At 47.7% G+C, this 18,693-nt stretch overlaps 1 protein-coding gene across 5 annotated transcripts in view; it reads left to right on the top strand.

The window, feature by feature from the left end:
• Eepd1 (endonuclease/exonuclease/phosphatase family domain containing 1) overlaps positions 1–18,693 on the top strand; it is a 130,443-nt gene that overhangs the window by 40,820 nt on the left and 70,930 nt on the right. For all 5 annotated transcript variants that reach the window (XM_021254587.2, XM_087196418.1, XM_004840297.4 and 2 more), the window contains one exon: positions 15,762–15,813. In XM_021254587.2, coding sequence (XP_021110246.2) covers positions 15,762–15,813 — 52 coding nt within the window. The remainder of the gene's footprint in view (positions 1–15,761; positions 15,814–18,693) is intronic.

The raw sequence follows: 18,693 nt of genomic DNA, 5'->3' as shown, positions 1-18,693 counted from the left end.
CCTGCTGGGTGAAGTCACACCTGGTGCTGGCTTCCTGATGGTGGAAGGGTGTCTCCCACCTGTGCTGCAGGAGCTCTGCATCCCCACATGGGGTTCTGGAGGCAGGCTGTCCTCGGGATGTTTCTGAAGGACCCCTGGGGACCATCCTCAGGAGGCTCCCAGGGTCTCTGGGGAGGACAGGACTTCTGTTCATTGAGTTGCCCCTTTTGGATGGTCGGTTCCCTTGTCAACAGTGTCAGAGGAGCCACAGGGGTCCTTGTGCGGACCTCGCTGGCCTGGGGGTCGCTGTCAGTGTCTTCCTGTGGCCCCAGAGCTGCAGCTCTGCCCCTGTGTGCTGAGAGAGAGAGAGATGCAGACAGGAGCTGGAACAACACAGGCTCCTCCCCCGGGTCCAGAGGTTGGAAGTCTGAGCGGAGGGCTGCACAGGGCCTCTCTCGGCCTGGTCTCTCCTCAGTACTCCGTGTCCATTTTCTCTTCTTCTAAGGACAGAAGGCGTGTTGGATTCAGGCTACTAATGGCCTTGTTTTAACTTAAATACTGCTTTAAAGACCTTCTGTCCATATTGCATGGCTTCTCTTAGATGAGAAAGCTAACATATAAATGAAGGAAAGATGGTCGGAAACAGGAAGCCAGGCTTCTTGGAGATGGGGACGGAGGTTGGGGGAGGTAAGGGGATTAAAAGTGGTGGCGTATGCAGCAGTTCCCCAGATGAGCGTCAGTGTGCACACAGACATTCACTAGGAAAAGAAGAAAAGACCTTTTCTCCAAATTTGGTCACATTCTGAGTTACAAGGTTAGAACTTCACGTAGGAATTTTCGAGGGACACGGTTCATTCACCTCCTGACATCCGGTCGAGAGTCGTTTGCCTGGGCATTTGGGGAAAGGACACCTCAAGGTGGCTATGCTCGCTGAGGGCAGAGCAGGGGTGGAGCAAGGACGTGCTGGGGGTCGGGAGGGAGGGCAGATCACTGAGCCAGCCCAGAGATAAATCCACAGTAAATAGTGTTTCTTCCCCCACTGAGAAAGGGAGCAGACAGAAGCCTGGCTTATTGTTGCATCCTCTGTGCCTGGCACATGTGGTAGCTCTGTAAATGTTTGTTGAGTGAATACATGAAAGCATGAGCGGAAAGCATAAGTGCACAGTAATTAAAATAGCAATTGGTGGATGAGTAGAGACGCAGATGAAAGGGACAGAATAATATTTCAAAAGCCAATCCTGGCATTTACGAGAAGCTAATAAATGGTGGCAGAGCCTCATGAATCCATACGGAGAAGGGATGGGTAATTACATCGATGACCCGTGCAAAGTAATTAGATCCTTCCCTCACACCATGCCTGAAAACTTCTGACCAGACATTTCAAACTGAACCCTAGGAAGAAGCTAAGAAAAAATGGGGACGCCTTCTTTTCTAAGGCTGAACTGGCTTTGCAAACACAAAACAGTGAGAAAACTATCAGAAAGAATAAAGAGCAATGGATTGGGCTGCTTTTAAAAATTAACTTTTGTGCATCACAAATATCAGAAACTTTGAAGTCAGTTTATAAAAATTTGCCTCCAGTGACAGAAAAGAAATTTAAATTCTTAAATATAGATATTACTTATATAAATAGATAGGGGAAACCATTTATATCTTGATAGAAAAATAGCCAAAGGAAGGATGTAGATCATGCATGGAAGAAAGAAATACAAGCGGCCAAGTGATGTAGGAGAAATGTTTAACTTGTTGCTAACTGAGAAATCCAAAGGAAACTGTGACCTCTTTGTCTATCAGGTAACCCTGCAGGGGTTATGTTAAGAAAGCCACTTTCCTGGGCCAGGAGTTAGCTCAGTGGCACTGCTCCTGCCTCACAAGCACAAGGTCCTGGGTTCAATCCCAGGTAAAAAAAAAAAAAGAAAGTCACTTTCCAAAATTGCTGGTAGAAGATAGCCGGAAATGGTTTCTCTGGCTTAAAGAGGTTTTAACTATGGACAGATGTTTCGAGAGAGTAAGTGCAACTCCAGAAATCCAGCTTAAGGAAATAGCAAAACACACCCAATATTTTTGCAAAGATATCCATTAATCATAAGTCAAGAAAATGTGTAAAAAAAATTAAGATGCCCAGAAGAAGAGGAAGTAGTGAATTATGGTAGAAACACATAGGAAATATCATAGCACCATTAAAGATAAATTTTTAAAGAATAGGACTGCAACAGTTTTTAACCTTTATTGTATCATCCTAGCTAATGCCCTGTGGGCTAACTCAAGTCACATGACCACGCCAGACTAGCTGGGCACGCAGGGGCCACCAGTGTGACCATGAACTGTATGTGGTGTTGATGATGAGGCTACAGTTGCTGGGATGCCCAGAGACACGCAGATATATGCAAACTTACCAGTGTGTTATCAGTGCTTACCCTCCAACTCATTCTGTGTGTTTTCACATTTTCCTACGTGAGCAGGCAAATTAGGAGGCTATATTTCATCCTCATAGTGAAAAGAATATCTTGAATTCTTGTATGGCTCTGGGTTTGGAGGACTTACTATACAATCCCAGAGTCAGGAGGCTTGAGGTGGGTGGAAATAACTGGTGGTGAGTGGCTTATTAGATGTGAGGACACTGTGAGGAGTGAGTGGGTAGGCTCAAGAATAACATGGCCATAGCCAGGGATTTAGCTCAGTGGTTCCCCCACCTGCCTCACAAGCGCAAGGTCCTAAGTTCGATCCCTGGTACCAAAATGAAGAATAACATGGCCTTGGTTGGATGGGGAAACTTTCCTCAGAAAGTCTTATCTCACGGGTGGGGTTTTGAAGCTCCACTATAGCATCCTGGCTGGAGGTCAGCGGGTGTTAGAAATACAGAGCTGGGGTTCTGTGGGAGAAGGGAGAGGGTGCTGGAGAGATCTAGGATTTGAATCACTGGGGGTCATTGTGCTCGAGAAGATGATTGGTGGGAGTAGCACGGAAGCGGGAGGAAGGAGGACAGAGAATGGGCTCTTGGACTCACCAACTTTTATGGCCCTAGTAGGAGACATGCCCGGTCCGTGTCAATCCAGACACCACGTCATTGTGACTTCACTCCCAATCCCCTCTCTGTCCCCAGCCCTAGGCGGCCCCCAGCATAGGATCTGAGCATCTCGGGCTTCTCATGACCATGTGTGTAATGGGTTGTGGGTGGGCGAGTTCTTGGTATCAGCCCATCAGCCCCAGGAGAGCAGGGCCAGGCGACATCTTGTTCTCTTAGTGATCCCTGGTGTCCAGCACAGCGTGGCCTGGACTTCCTGGGAGGGTGAGCACACACAGCCAGTGAGCCAGGGAAGGAAGATGGAGAGATAGGAGGAGGATTCTAAAGCATTTAAAGAGAGGATGCTGGCAGTGGTGCCAATCCATGACTAGATCTCAAAAGAGGAAAGCAGGTCCTGGGGAAAAGGAACGCGATCCATCTCTGGTGAGCACAAGAGTACTGACTGGTCTCAGAAAAAAGGAGCGGAAACTCTTCTGAGTTGGGAGGACCACAAAGAGGATGGGATGATCCTAGAAGGAGGAGAAGGTGGTCACAGAGCAGAGTGAACATCCTGGCTCGAGGTCACCTGTATTGATGGCTCTTGGGCAGTGTTATCAGAGTGTCCACAGGAAATGGACGTCCTGTGTGAGAAATAAAATTGTACCATCTGGTCCTATGGCACCCTCCCCCCAAAGCTGCTGAGCGTCCCCCAGACAGCTGAGGGGTGCTGCCTTCCCTGGTAGCATGGCTGCTCAGGGCCTTTCTGTCAGATTGTATCAATGAGATGAAAGTAGTATCAGTAGTTTGTTATGATACCCAAATTCAACGAGTCTCAAAATATTTAGTGACTTAGCATCCACCTCCTCTGGGAACTTGTTAGAAATGCAAATTCTCAGGCCGTACCTGGGTCCTACTTAAAATGACAACTCTGGAGGTGCACCCGGCAGGCAGTTTTAAGGCCCCTCTGCAAGGAGTGTTCACCACGCCTGCAGAACCAGTGTCCTACTCCAGAAGCCTGTCATGGGGGTACACACCTGTAATCCCAGCCCTCTGAGAGGCCAGGTCAGAAGGGTGGCCAAATTTGAGTCCAGCTTGGGCAACTTAGTGACTTAGCTAGGTCCTGTCTCAGAAAGGTCCTAGGGGAAGGAAAAACAACCACTATAAGCTGACAGCTGCTGGAACTACCTAGCTCTGGTTGCCAAGAAGGGAGGATCCTCCAGCAGGTGGAAATGTTCCCACCCACTCCTTTGAAGTCATCTGTGGGAAGCCTGTTCTAGAATTCCCTGAGCTGGGACAGTTGGGCCCCTGACAAGTGACAGGTTCTGCCAGGTCCCAGGCAGCTCGCCTGGCCTGGCTGTCATCTCTACACAGGTTCTGGGCCAGCAGGGGCCCTACCCCAGCCCCCAGAATGTGCTATGTTAAACTGCAAGGGTCAGAGGGTCTGGACTGCAGGCTCACTGGAGCATAAGCTTTCACTCAAAGGGGCTGGATTCATAGCAGTGACATCTGAGACCTGTGGCTTTGAACACACTGAAATGTTGCCCCTAATGAAAACCAGACCCCAAACCCCAGCTGCTACCTTCCCTGTGACTGCACCCTGCCAGGTCATTAGCCCCTAAATGCACCTTGGGGCTCCCTTGGCGATGAGAGCCAGCTTGCAGGGGCCAAGGCTGCCAAGGCTATAAAAGGGCTTCGCTCCTAGTTGCCAGTGGTGGGTACCAACTGCTGGAGATACATCGAGGGTTTTCCTCCTTGCAAGGCAGAGGTACAGAGAGCCAGAGCCCAGCTGGCTACCCATGTCTGAGGCTGACTCCAGAAACCAGAGGCTGGAATTTCACAGCCAGACACCAGTGCACAGTAGTAGCGCTTGCCGCTGAAACAGGATGCCCACTAGCATGTCGAAAGCCTGTCTGCCGTGTTGGGGGCCTTGCTGCCTGGGCTCTTTCGCTGTGCATTGTGAAGCCAGCATGCATTCAGATCCTGGGGACAGGGGCCGCCTCTGTCCCCTGAGGGCAGCTGCCCCATGTGGCAGGGTAGAGCCTTAATTGCCTGCCAGGTCTCAGGAGCACCCCCCCCCCTTTTGTGAGGCTCCTGGGCTTGCCTGCAAACCACAGCCGTGTGTCCAGTGCCACTCCATCCCTTCACACTTTGCACACTGGTATAGGTCGGTCTTCTCTGCTGCCACAGGCATGGGGAGGCCAGGCAGCCCAGCTTCCGGGTTAGCTACTCACATGGCTTTGAGCCAATGAGCAGATCCTTCCAGATCCTACCCAAGACCCCATCCCTCAGACTTATTCCTGCTGGGGTCCCGGCAAAGCTCTTGGGCCAAAATATTGATAGAAGTTTCTCATCAAGATCATTTGGGAAATCTAAAAAGGCCAGAGTACCATATTCCCATGTCCAGAGAGATCTATCCAGTTCTCTCCCTCCAGGGGAGGAGGGAAAGGAGTGGCCTGAGAGCGCGCCCCATCATCCTGGCAGGACTCCCTCAGTGTGCCTCCCCTGTGGCTCCTGGAGGTGGAGATGGCTCCTTCCTCCACCAGCACTCATTGGTTCCGATGACAGAACTGAAAAAGGACCAGTAAAATGTTCAGTCTCTCTAGTGACCCAGTGAAGGGTAAGTGTAAGCCGTGTGACACCGCGGGGGGATGGGTGAGGAGTTTAAGGTCACCAGAGTAAGAAAGTGAGCTGCACAGCAGCTAGAGGAGCTCTCAGTCTGCGAGGAGGTTTTGCACTTCTTTAAAATCTTACGAATGTGCATAGCCCTAGCCCTAGTGCTCCTGGGCATTTATTGTTGAGAACGAAGTTGTGCAGAGAACAGTATGTTGAAAGTTTTTCACTAAAATGATGATTAGAAACAGTGACAAGTTGGAAACAACCTTGGTGTCCAACCCAGCTCCTTCCTATCTCTTTTATTTTGTAATTTTTAAATAATTTTAAATTTTTTATTGGTACACATACAAAACACACGTAATTCTCTTTATTTTCTCTTTCTCCTCTCCCACCTCTCTCCCTGCATCCAAAACTACATCCCTTTGTATTTGTGTATATCTCCATTAAGATCACATACTTAGTGACATGGAGTCATATATCCCTTATTAATAATGACAAGGATTTGCAACGTTACCTGATGACATTTTAAAAGTAACAGAAAATAGCCTATACAATATGGGTAGAATGCTATAAAATGTATATATCCATTTTCCAAAGATTTAGGGTATCTATCAAGACCTTAGTGGCAATTCATAGGTAGCAAGATTATGGTTGATGTTTGTTTTTTTGGGTTTTTTTCCTGAATTTTCTGCAAAAAAACATATGTTTTGTAGATGACTTATTTGAAACTAAATAAGCGGTTTCTGTGAAATAGGACCCTGAAACCATTGCTTTCGACAGCTCCCTGTGCCGACTGTAACTGGTGTATGTCATAGGGAAGGTTGAAGGTTTGCCTTTTGTTGATCAATGAAGCCGTTACCCGGGACATGACCCAGGGGTGAATTCTGTCTGGCTTAAAAGGAAGAGAAACCTTATGGAGAGGTGAAAGGTCAGCTTTGAAAGGCAGATGAAGAATTTTGGCAGGAGCATAAATTTGGAGTCACAGACCCTGTATTGTGTCAGATAATTTTCTAATTTCCAGTGTACTTTGAAAGAGGAAATTTCTTTTTCGCTTCTCTGGCCTGTTAATCACTCTTCCTCTTTCCCAGAAAAATAAAACAAGTGGCAGAGTTCTTAAGGCAGTGACAGTATGCTGGAAAAAGCAGTAGTGACCCCAGCTGGCCATAGAGGACACCAGGCCTTGGCAGTGCTAGGGATCGAACCCAGGGCCTTTGCACCGAGCTACATCCCTAACCCTTTTCTTATTTCTTATTCTGAGGAACAGTCTCCCTAAGTTGCCCAGGCTGGGCTCCAACTTGTGATTCCTGTGCCTCAGTCTCCTAGGGTGCTGGGGTTATAGGTGTGGGCTACCAGGCTTGGCTGATCCATTTCCTACTCAAGTGCAGGGTGTGGAGCAATCATTGTACTGAGTCCTGTGTGAAAAATGCAGTAAGCATCTTCCTGCCTAAAGAGATGTGGCCAGATCTAGAACTGGGCAATAGAAGGACGCTGCGCAGGCGAAAGTGGCGATGTTGTCCAGTGTCAGCTGGACAGAGCTCACTGTTGCTCCTGGAGGCTTGAGGACTGGTGCCTGGGGGTGGGCAGGGAGTTGCTCCTAGGAGGATGGGTGGAAGTACCTGGGCCAGCTTCCTGTGGCATCAGAAGCCGGAGCCCTGCCCCAGCACACTGAGATGTGTCCCCACTAGGATAGAGGAGCGTGTGATGAGATACATGTGTGACACAGTGCTGGGCATGGCATCTATGTGCTAGGTCTGTGTGTGATCCAGGTTTGGTTCCATGAACTTTCCTGTAGGGTTAAAAATTGTCATACTTAAAATGTTGGGAACATAAAGAGCAGCTAGACAGCAAAACCTAAATTCATGCACATTTACAAAAAAACAAAAACCCGGAGAACAGGGAATCCCCTATGAATTCCCAAATGGAAAAGGGAAGGACTGAGAAAACTCAAAACCCCTAATGATTGGGCTGGTACTGCACAGGGTGCTAAAGAAAGTGCAGGAAGGCGGCCGGACAGGAGATCAGGAAGGCAGCAGCCTTCACCTGTCCCCAGGTGAGGTGGTGGAGTCGGCACCATCCCCATAGGAGACACAGAGGCCACTTCGATCTCTTGTTTCCTTCCCCATCCCCGGGGAAAACCAAAGAGCAACTTGGGAAGAGCAGCTGGAGAGAGAGGTGGTGCAAACTGCAAAGATAATTTGTGTGCAGGGCAGGGGGCTGCTTCTTGGGGGAAAGTGCCCTGCCATGTTAAGGAGGAAGTTGCAGGTTAGCTTGGAGCAGGGAGGTGAGTGGTGCTGACTTAGGGACAGCTGGGCTGGGGCCTCACATCCACTTGGATTAAACGTGGCCAGACAGCACCTCCCGGAAGTCTGACGTGAGAAGGGGCGTTGGTGATGAAGGGAGGCGGTCCCTGTGGAGTCCTGAGCCTGGTGTGATGCATGGCTGTGCTCTCACTGTGGGAGCTGGCCCTTCAGCCTGTATCTTTAAAGCAGAGTTAAAACCAGACCTAGCGGCCCGTGCTGTCATCCCAGCACTCTGGGAGGCTGAGGCAGGAAAGATGGAAAGCTCAAGTGCCACCTGGGCAACTTAGTGAGACCTTGTCTCAAAAGAAAAGATAAAGGGCTAGGAATGCAGCTCAGTGAGAAGGTGCTGGGCATGGGGGAGAAGTTAATGACAGCGATGGCCATGCCGGTGCCGGTGCCGCAGAGAACCAGACAGTGTCCCGTGCTGCGGCTTCGGAGGTGAGCGAAACCCAGTGCTCTCTCCTTTCCCTTTCACCCTCATAGCAGGCTTACAGCTAACCTGGACTCTAAAAGGAATAATCAGAATAGCAATTTTTTTTTCCAGTTTAAGGGAAGAGTTTCACTTTTCGTTTTAAAATGACCTGATGTTTAATTTCTTTTTGGCATTTTCTGCCTCATCTCCTGGAGTTGTGACCCTTGCCCTTTGGTCAAGGGACTCACGTTTTGAATAAACATTACAGCTTTAGAAGACATAGGAACCGGTTCTATCATACGGGTTGAGCATCCTTAGTCTAAAGTCCAAACGGCTCCAGAATCCAATTTTTTTCTTTTTTTCTTGGCAGTATTGGGGATTGAACCCAGGGCCTTCACACTGAGCAGCAGCACCAGCCCTTTTTATTGTTTTGAGACAGGATTTTGCTAAGTCACTAAGTTGTCCAGGCTGGGGTTGAATTTGCAATCCCCCTACCTCAGCCTCCCAGAGTGCTGAGATTACAGGCATGTACTACCACACCGGCTCAAAATCCAAATTGAGCACTGATGCTGCAAGGAAAATTCCACAGTCTGACCTCATGTGACAGGTTGTAACCAAAACACACACACACTAAAAGTTACCTTCAAGCTATGTTTATAAGGTATACATGAAACCTAAATGTGTTTCTTTTAGACTTGCGTTCCATCCCCAAGATATCTGATTATATCTATGCAAATAGTTCAAAATTCAAAAATAACAAACCCAAACTCTGAAATGCTTCTGGTCCCAAGCATTTTAGATAAGGAATATTCAACCTGTATATGTTTTGCTTATTATCTGTTTCCTAATTCAATTTTAAGAGATGAAGGAAAATAAAACTGTGTTGTCTGCTCAGCTCCAGAAAGGTTAAAACAAATTCTTTGTATTTCTTTGAGGCAGAGTAGCTTGAACTGATCTGGAGTTAAAAGTGTTGACTGCTAATGACTGCAATGAAATTGTTCAGTAATGGTGGTGGGAATAATTCAAGCCCCAGCCTCACTGTTTCTGGCGCTTTCAACAGCAAACCCAGGACCCTTTTCAGGCTGCTGCTCAGTCCCTTAGAACCTGCTTTTAAAGTGGCTAAATACCATGTACTTGTTGTTAAACCTGTTTGATTTGGAAGAATGAAAGCCTTAAATACTTCCCAGTTCTAATGAAGATGAGAATTACTTATCCAGTCAATCCATTTCAATTCAGAAAGAACATCACCTGCCATCATTTATGGAGTACCGACTGTGGACTAGAGGGAGTATACTATAATAAGCGTCACTTCATCAAATTCTCACAGTGAACCTATTAAATGAATCATTATCCTGGTTTTACAGGGGAGAGAATCCCATCTCTGATCTTGTGGCTTCTTGACATCCCCATGGCCTGCTGGCCACGCATGCACCTGTAAACTTCACCATCCACACCCTCGACCCTTCCTTACTTTTCGTAAACTCATCACTATGAGACGCATTATATAGCTGTATGATTTATTATTTGTTCCTTTAATGACATATAGAATGGAAGTGCTACATATTCTATAATTATTAGTTTGTTGCAGGTCCTTCTTGTTCTGTCTGTTCAGGCTGCTGTGATAAGACATCATAGACTGGGTGGTTTATAAACAACAGTAATTTATTTCTCACAGTTTTGGAGACTGGGAAGCCCAAGATCGAGGTAACAACAGATTCAATCCCTTGTTCATAGATAATACTGTGTAGCAGTGTCCTTGAGTGGTAGAAGGGCAGACGGCTCTCTGGAGCATCTTTTACAGGCATCTCTCAAAGACGGTGTGGCTGGTTTCTTTGCAACAAAGTGAATGCTTCAATAAAGCCCATCACACATTTTTTTTCTCAGTGCATGGAAAATTTGTTTATACTATAACTGTACCCTATGGAGTGTGCTATAGCACTATGTTAAAAAATGTACAGACCTTAATTTAAAAGTACTGTGTTGCTAAGAACAGGCTAATTAGCATTCGAGCCTTCACTGGGTTGTAATCCCTTTGCCAGCAGAGAGTCTCACCTCGATCTTGGCACTGCTGATGGCCTGGGGTGGTGCCTGCTGAAGCCGCTGGCTGTGGCCTGTTCTTGAAATAAGATAGCAGTACCAACTCATCCTTTCACAGAAGGTTTCTCTGTGACATGTGATGCCGTTTGGTAGCATTTTACCCACAGGAGAACACCTTTCAAAGTGGAGTCATTCGTCCTTGTGCTAGTTGATTGTCCTGGTTGGCACATCCCTGGGAAGTTAGACCTTGCTCTTAGTTTGAGTGTTTCAGTAATGTGTATCTTGTGCAGACAAAACACAAAACACTGGAGCCATTCTTCTCAACTCCCACCGCTGCCTCGTTAGCTGAGGTTTTGTGACAGAATAAAGCCTCTGTGGCGTCTGCAGTGGTGGCCACGGCATCTTCCCCAGGAGTTGGTGGAGTCCATCCCAAGAAACAAACTCCTTTGGTCCCCTGTGGGAAGCAGCTGTTCATCTGCTGAAGTTCCTTCCTGAGATCTTAGCAATTCGGTGGTATCTCCCCCTCCTCTTCTTGTTGTAGTTCCCTTGCTGTTTCTATCACATATGCGGCTACTTCCTCCCCTAAAGTCTTGGACCTCCAGAGTCATTCATGATGGTTGGAATCAACTCTTCCAGACTCTTGTTGGTGTTGACACTTTGACCTCCTCCCAAGAGTCATGGACGTTCTCCATGGCTTCAGGAGTGGTGATCCTTTCCAGAGAGTTCCCACTCACTTTGCCCATGTCCATCAGGGGAGTCCCATTGAGAGCAGCCAGTGCCTCACCAGATGTGCGTCTTCAGTAACAAACCCAGAAGTGATAGTGACTCCTTGGTCCGAGGGCTGCAGAGTACGTGCTGGATAGCAGCCTGGAATCTGCATCATGTTGTGCATCTCTGCTGGTCCCCTTGGGTGACCAGGGGCATTGTGGGTGAGCAGCTGTGTTGGAAGGGAATCGTTTCTGGCCTGGGAAAGAGCCAGAAGTCACTCGATGTCAAATCCGGTGAATAAGGTAGATAAGGACACATCATATTATTTTTGCTGGACAGAAATTTCTGTAAATGTTTAAATTGATCCAGGACATCAAAGCAGCCCAAAAAGACACAAAAGAGACTTCCAGACCTGCTTCAGAAAGCAGCCACATTGATGTGTGTTTGAAGCAAAGAAGAGTCTTTTGAGGAGGAGTCATGGCAATGTGGCTTTTACTATAGTAATCTTTAAAAGTTTTTATTTGAACATTCACTGTGCTCTTTATCATACCTCATATTTATTGCATACCTCTGTATCTCATACCCCATCTTGTCAGTATAAAAGCAGTGGAAAGGTAAAATGTGGGAGTCCTCGGAGGAGGTGTCTGGAGTGAGTATTGATCCTAGTCCCCTCTGGGTAGAATCTGTTCCAGAGGCCTAGGCGTCTCCAGAATTGCGTGTTTACCCCTGAGTGCTTTGTAGCCCTCATGCTCTCGTAAGTGTCCCTAAAGCCCTCAGACTGCAGGGATTCATGGCAGCGTGTCTTGGCCACATCCCACTCTGCCTCATTGTCCACTGTGTCTGTCCTTCCCACGCCACTTCTTGGTCCCTTCTGGACCTCACCATGCCGGCTGTGCTCCAGCTGGGTAAGTCACACTCAAGCACCAGGCCTCGGCAAGGAGCCTTGCTTAGCAGACATTAATTACACACATTCTGGATGATCCTAGTGTCACTTGTCTGACTTTGGAGCTCACCCTTGAAGCTCTTTTTTTGAACTGCATCGTGGCTGTCAGTGGCTTCTGTGTGATTTACCTTCCTTTTCCAAGCAGAGGCAGAAACAAAAGCTGCGGTTCATTGTAGCTCCATCTGGGAACTCACCAGAGCATGCTGGGTAAGCTGCAGCCCATTGACAGTTGTGTCCCTTTGGCCAGTTTGCCTGGTCCTCACTGGGAGCGGGGAGGTCCTCAGGAAGGCACCCTACCCTGGGGCATGCTCCCTGGCAGCATGCGAGTTCTCTTCAGCTGTTTGAGGGCAGAGGTGGGATCGTGTTCATTTTGTGCCCTGATGCATGGCACAGTTTCTAAAATGCACCAGCTCTTCGAGGTATGTTTCTGGAATTCTCAGGAGGTGGGAGGGGGGTGAATTGAAAATGAGCTCTGAGATGCTCGGCCAGGCCCAGGAGCTAGATGCTGTCAAATGGAAGATCTGCTAAGTAGGTCTCTTGCTTCTTCCTATCTATGAAATTTCCTGCTGGGGAGTACCTGATGAGCTAGAAGAATCTGATATCATAAACACTGAAGTAAGTACCGCAGACTTGAAGAGTATCCAGCACCAGCAGGAATGACGTGAGCATAGTTACATAACAGGGAACACCCAAGAATGTTCTCAGAGACGGCAGTTTGCAGGAGGACGAGGCACAGCTTGCACAGAGAACCAGGGGAGCGGCAGCACCCCGAGACACCCATGGTTCCCCTGTTGGAACTCAGGCTCTACAGGCTCTCTTGTCATCTTCTCCCCCCTACCCCTAAAGCTGTTGCATTTTAGGTCTGGGTTTTAGTAAGGTGCAAGTGTCTATTTTTTCTGCCTTCTGCATCCCTGTTGCCATTAATACTATTTGACGTTGATTTTAGGGCAGATGCCAAATTGGTTTGGGTTCACATTCAGTGGCAGCTAGCTGGATGTCAAGAAAGATTCTGAAGTTGAATCAGAATTTAGTGTAGGGAAGTTCCATGGATGGGGAAGGGTGGAAAGAAGCAATATGCACACCAAGGGTTTGCCATCCCTGTCCTAGGGCACCATAGAACAGGGAGAGCGGGGAGTGGTATTCTCCATCTTGTTACCTAAATAAGAGTCAACTGAAGTTATTTTAATTTCACTTTCACCCAGAGCCTGAAACTGTAGGGTTTCGGATCATGTTCTACAGTGGTTTGAGCTCAGTATCTTAGTGAACAGAGAGGAGGGGAGAGGTAAATATCATGAACAGTGCTCCAGCCTTTTCTCAAACCTGTTGATATCTGATATCTGATACTAAATCAGGCCTCCTGACTGCGGAAGAGGAAGGAGGGAAAGACTAATTAAAAAGTCCCTCCAATGGCCATGTTTTCCAGGAGCTTTTTCAGAGGTAATTTAAGCTTCTGGAACTTGAGCTACAATGGCATCGTCCTAACTGAGCATCTGAGTGGCTGAGTTGCCCTCTGGATCTCTAACCTGGAGTCTTTGATTTGTGCATGAGGAACTGAAATGTGCTGAGGAGCAGCGGGTGCCTTTGACCTGCCCACAGAAGAATTTCATCAGTGGCAGTGACTCCACCACGCCTACACCCAGCAGCTGTTGTCATGGCAAATCCACCTAGGTGTTCTGTTTGAGGCCTTCTTTTCCAGATGGAGAAACTAAAGCCTGGCCTGTGATTCTTACTTACCGTGGAAATGTGTGAGCTGAATGTGTCAACTATGAACACATCTTGGCCTAGCCAGCACATTCTCCTTGAATGCTTTCCATAAGCAAATGTATCTGTGAGGCTGCACACTTGGGAGGAGTCAGGACAAAATCACCCTCAACACATAAATGCTTTAAAGATACCATTTAGTGCACCAAAGAAAGTACAATGTTGGGAACAAGGACACTGTTTTCCTTGGTGTCCAGGGAGGCTGCTTGAAGGAGCTGACATTCACATTTCAACCAGGGAGAGGTAAGAAGATAGGGTTTGTGTTGTGACACTTGGAGGAAACCCTTCCAGCCCAGAAAAGCAACAAGGGCGGGCCTATCCGGTGCACAGAAGGAAAGCTGGTGAGCTAGGAGCAAAGGGAAGGCACAGAGACTGGTCCTTTCTGATGTTTGCTCAATCGTGGTGGTTGTTGGTGGTTTCTTATAACCTTGTAAATATTCATTGCACTTCCTGGAGCTGGTTTCCATTTGCTTGGATATACTTAATTGTCCAGAGAGAGCATGAAGAATTCTGCACACTTAAGGAAAGCCCTTAAGTTTGGCACCATCCCTATAGAGGAAGCTGTGAGGCCCAGGTGGGACCGGCTCTCTCTGCAGAACTGAACAGCCTGGTGCGGTGCAGACTGCATGACAGGGGACTCCATGCCCATTAGCCAGGTGGGTAGGGAACATCAGGACACCGCCCACAGCTGACCCTCTCTCTGAAGGACCTGAGTCTCACCTATCCTCCTGGATGCTGGATGGCCTTCCTCCCCACCTGGCCCCTGGCAAGGCCATCTTGGTCCCTCTGAGAAGCCTCCTGTGATGGCCCGGCCCCCATCCATACCTCTGTGTGTATGCTTAGCCATTGTACATCATATCCCCGATGGACCGGGTTTCCCAAGGGGCCGTGAGCTCCTTGCAGGCAGGCGGTGTGTCATCAAGTTGTCATCTGTGCTTGGCCACCTGCATTCAGTAGGTGCCATCGGTGTTTGCTGAGCCAGGGTACAGGGGGGCAGGCCCTCCAGATGCAGGGATGTTAGCTGTCTGCTCATTCCCCATCCAAAGGACCCCCAGTGAAGATTCATCCTGGACATGGTAGCTGTTTTCTTCTTCACAGCCCTGAATCGATTCCAATACTTTGAATGAAGCAGTTATCAGTTACTCTTGGAGTACTTTCTAGTGAAATGCATAACAAAATCTACCATTTTAACCATTTTTAAGTGACCAGTTCTGTGGCATGGAGTGGACATTATTATGTAATTATCACCACTATCCATCTCCAGAACTTTTTCTTTATTCCAAACTGCCAAACTGGGAAGTCCATACCCATACAACAATAACTTCCCATTCTCCCAACTTCTAGGCTGCTGGGAAAGCACATTCTGCTTTTTGTCTCTATCCCCTTGACCACTAGGTGCCTCGTGTGAGCAAATTATGCAGTGTGTGCCATCTTCCTTCACTCAGCATAATGTCTTCAGAGTTCTTCCGCGTTGTAGCGTGTGTTCGAATTCCCTTCCTTTTTAAGGCTGAATAATATATGCAGTAACTATTATGTGCTATGTTTTGTTTATGCATTCACTTATCAGTGGACATTTGAGCTGTACCTACCTTTTGGTTAATAGGAATAATGTTTCTATGAGCATTGATGTGCAAATACCTTTCCAAGCGCCTGCTTCCAACTCTTCTGGGAATAGACCAGAAACTGTAATTACCAAATCATTTGGGAAAATCGCTTTAAAATTTCAAGACATTTTTAATATTTTTTTGGAATGGTCATTTGATTCATGCAAAAGGTGAATCACCAGGGCCGGGGATTTAGCTCAGTGGTTCCACCGCTTGCCTCGTAAGTGCAAGGATCCGAGTTCGATCCCCAGTACCAAAAAAAAAACTAGTGAATCACCTTAGGATGGGAGGTGGCACAGAAATGCAGGCTGAGATGTCATACTGTTGCTCTTGTGACTTGGGTGATGCTGCCTGTGATGATGCAAAACGATTTCAAGTGTGGTTTCCTTTTCCCTTACAGCATAAAGCTCCTAGCTGTGCAAGACATACTTGACAAAGAGGCCCTGGAAAAGGTAAGTCTTTTTCCCTATCCAGCCCACATTCACAGACCAGAGTGCCTCGCATGGGGGAAACCCGCTCTCTGTCACCAGAGCCAGTGTATGCTACAGAGATGGTCAGTTACTTTCTATTCCTGGCAGTCGGTGAGCCGTGCAGAAGTTCCATGCAAACTCCCCATCTCGCTCATGGTCTCCCCACACTTGCTGGGCTCTTTAGTGCCACCTGAGCCAGGCCTGGCTCTGAGAGCCTCACTCTAGAGAGGGCCTTCATGCTTCTCAGAGCCACCCACAGAGGCCTCGGTGTGCCAGGCTCTGTGCCGACCCCTTTGCGGCCTCTGTTGTGCTGCCCATTGTATCTGAGGGTGTGGTTGATTGGGGGAAACCCAGCAAGGCTCACTGCTTGCCCCGGTGGCTGAACAAAGGGAACAGTGCTGAGTGGACTCCCACAGCTCCACTTCCAAAGTGGGTGCTTTTCTGCTCAGCAGCTGAGTTGGTGAGTTTGTGTCCCCTTTTAGGCTACTTCTGAGACTGAGAAACTTCCTCCCCAACCCTGATGCATGCTTGCCTGTGGCCTGGAAGAGGTTCTGGTGTCTCTACTTTCTGTGTTCAAGGCCAGCCCCAAACAGGACTGTGTGCTGGCTGGGGATTCCTGTTCAGTGTGCTGGGTGGGGTGGGCTCTGGAAGTGGGCTGGGTGGGGCCATGGGAGGCCACGCCCCTCCTGCCACCCCACTGGCCTCCCGCGGACAACCAGGCTGCTCCTTCACAGTATCTCAGGACTCAGCCTGAGGATGTAGCTCTGAGTATTAATTAGAATCCATAGAGCTGGTAAGAGAGAAGCACCCAAAAGCTATTATTTTATTTGTGAAATTTAAAATGTTTGGATTAGTGGTCAGTCCATTGGCACTAAAATGAATAAAGTCTTTAAAATCAGCACCAAGCAGTAATTGGAGGGGAGAGAGGGGCCTGAGCTTGGGGTTTGTATTTTATGTTCTCCATCCTGGGAGACACAAGGTGGACACTGCTGCCTGGCCTCAGAGAGGCAGAAGAGCCAGAGAGCTAATGCAGCAAAAGGGCTTCCTAAATGCCAAAGCACTCTGCTCATATTAATTCTTAATTACTTATATTAATTCTTAATATGCATTCAGCCCTTAAAGCCTTCTAGGTTTGGCTATAAAATTGATCTGTGAGCAAAATGACAACATTGGATGCAGATGGTAGATTAGATAAAAGTATTATGTCACTGTGAACCTTTCCTGAAATTGATCACTTGCCAGTGATCCTGTAAGAGCCTGGCCTTGCTTTTAGGAATTATATGCGGCTGTGTTTAGGAATAAAGGGGCTTGGGGTTTATTGCTTGTTCTCAAGTGATTCAGAAGAGAAAGGCAAGCTTCCGAATCCTACCATCCCCGCTCGAAGCCTGCCTCGTGATGTCTGTCTGTTGCTCCCCCAGCTCAGTGGATGACCAAAAGAAAACTTTACAGAATGATCCTGTGTGTACCAGGGCTTCCTTCACGCAGCTTTCTTCTTCCTTCTGTACTTTCATTCATTCATTTATTCCTGCCATGGGTATTTGCTGAGCTTTCTGTGTGCCAAGCAAGTAGCAGACTTTTCTGGAAATATCCAGAAGCAACCAGTCATAAGCGTGGTGGCCATTTGCATTGTGAGTGGCACGCGATCTACTCCCTGGAGCAGCACTGTTTTTTGCAGTAAGATTGTCCAGTGGACACGCTGACAAAAGACATGCTCCCTGCAGAGCCTCGTGACTGACAGAGTGGCCTCCCCTGGACACGTTGGAGGGCCACTGAGAAAAGATCTTTGTGAACTGTGGAGCTTTGCTACTCAGGCTTGTTGGATACACAGTCTTGACCCCCAACTTAGATCCCTCAAATCAGACCCACTTTCTGTAAAGACCCTGAGTGACTTTCTGTGCACTAAAGTCCAGGAAGCAGAGTGAGAGGGAAAGAGCCAGGGAAGAAGGGCCCAGGGACAAAACGTAGTTCCCAAGGTCACACCCCTATGATCCACTTCCTTCAACTAGACCTCACTTCCTGAGTTTCCATTTCCTTCCAGTAATGCCATCAAATTATGATCTTATCAGTGGATTAATCCATTAGAGTCCTCATGGTCCAATCACTTCCCAAAAGCCCATCAGCAACCAAAGATTCAACACCCTAAGCCTTTTGGGGGACATACTGGATCCCAGCTGAGCAGTACTTTACCTGTTTGGAGCAGAAACTTTGAGAAGTGCTGAGGTTTGCCTGCTTTCTGCAGAACCCAGAGCCGAGTCCATTCCCAGCCTCACCCTTTTGCAGCTGTGGGACCCAGCAGAGGAGCTTCCCTGGAGGTGCAAGTCTGGTTTCCTCATCCGTAACCCTTGCTATCTGTGCTTCCCTCCCTTCTTACCCTAGAGTTCTGTTTTTAACAAGAGTTTGACCCTTGCTCACATTACAAAGCGGGGACATCTATTCCAGCTTCTGGTGTTTTCTCTCCTTCTTATGTCAGTGGCCCTAACTGGGTTTCGAGGTGTTAACAATTCATCTGCGTTATTCACTACTGAAATAGGCTTTCTGGGGAGAGGAGAACAGTGAAGACATGCCCAGTGACCTTGATACCTGGGCCAGTAGGTGCCACATTTCACTTCTTACTGTTTATCTTAGTTGAGGGACAGATATCTGAATCTCTCTCCTCTACTAATGCTACACAGAGCCAGTTCCAAACTCGTGATGGATTTATCACTTATCCAAAGCATAAATTCCAAACCATAGAATTAACCTAAATTTCTCTGTCAATTTCTTACTTCAAAAAAATTTTAGAACCATGAGCAGGGATCTAATATGTGTAAATATCAGGGCATGTGACATGAATTCTTCAAGACTGTTTTAGGTTTAGAGGTA

Source organism: Heterocephalus glaber, unplaced genomic scaffold (genome assembly GCF_053883595.1).
Source record: "Heterocephalus glaber isolate CG9 unplaced genomic scaffold, H.glaber_assembly_v1.0 deba00001610, whole genome shotgun sequence".
Classification (NCBI taxonomy): Eukaryota; Metazoa; Chordata; class Mammalia; order Rodentia; family Bathyergidae; genus Heterocephalus; species Heterocephalus glaber.
The sequence above is the reverse complement of the archived record's forward strand: the minus strand, read 5'-3'. Positions and strand labels throughout refer to the sequence as shown.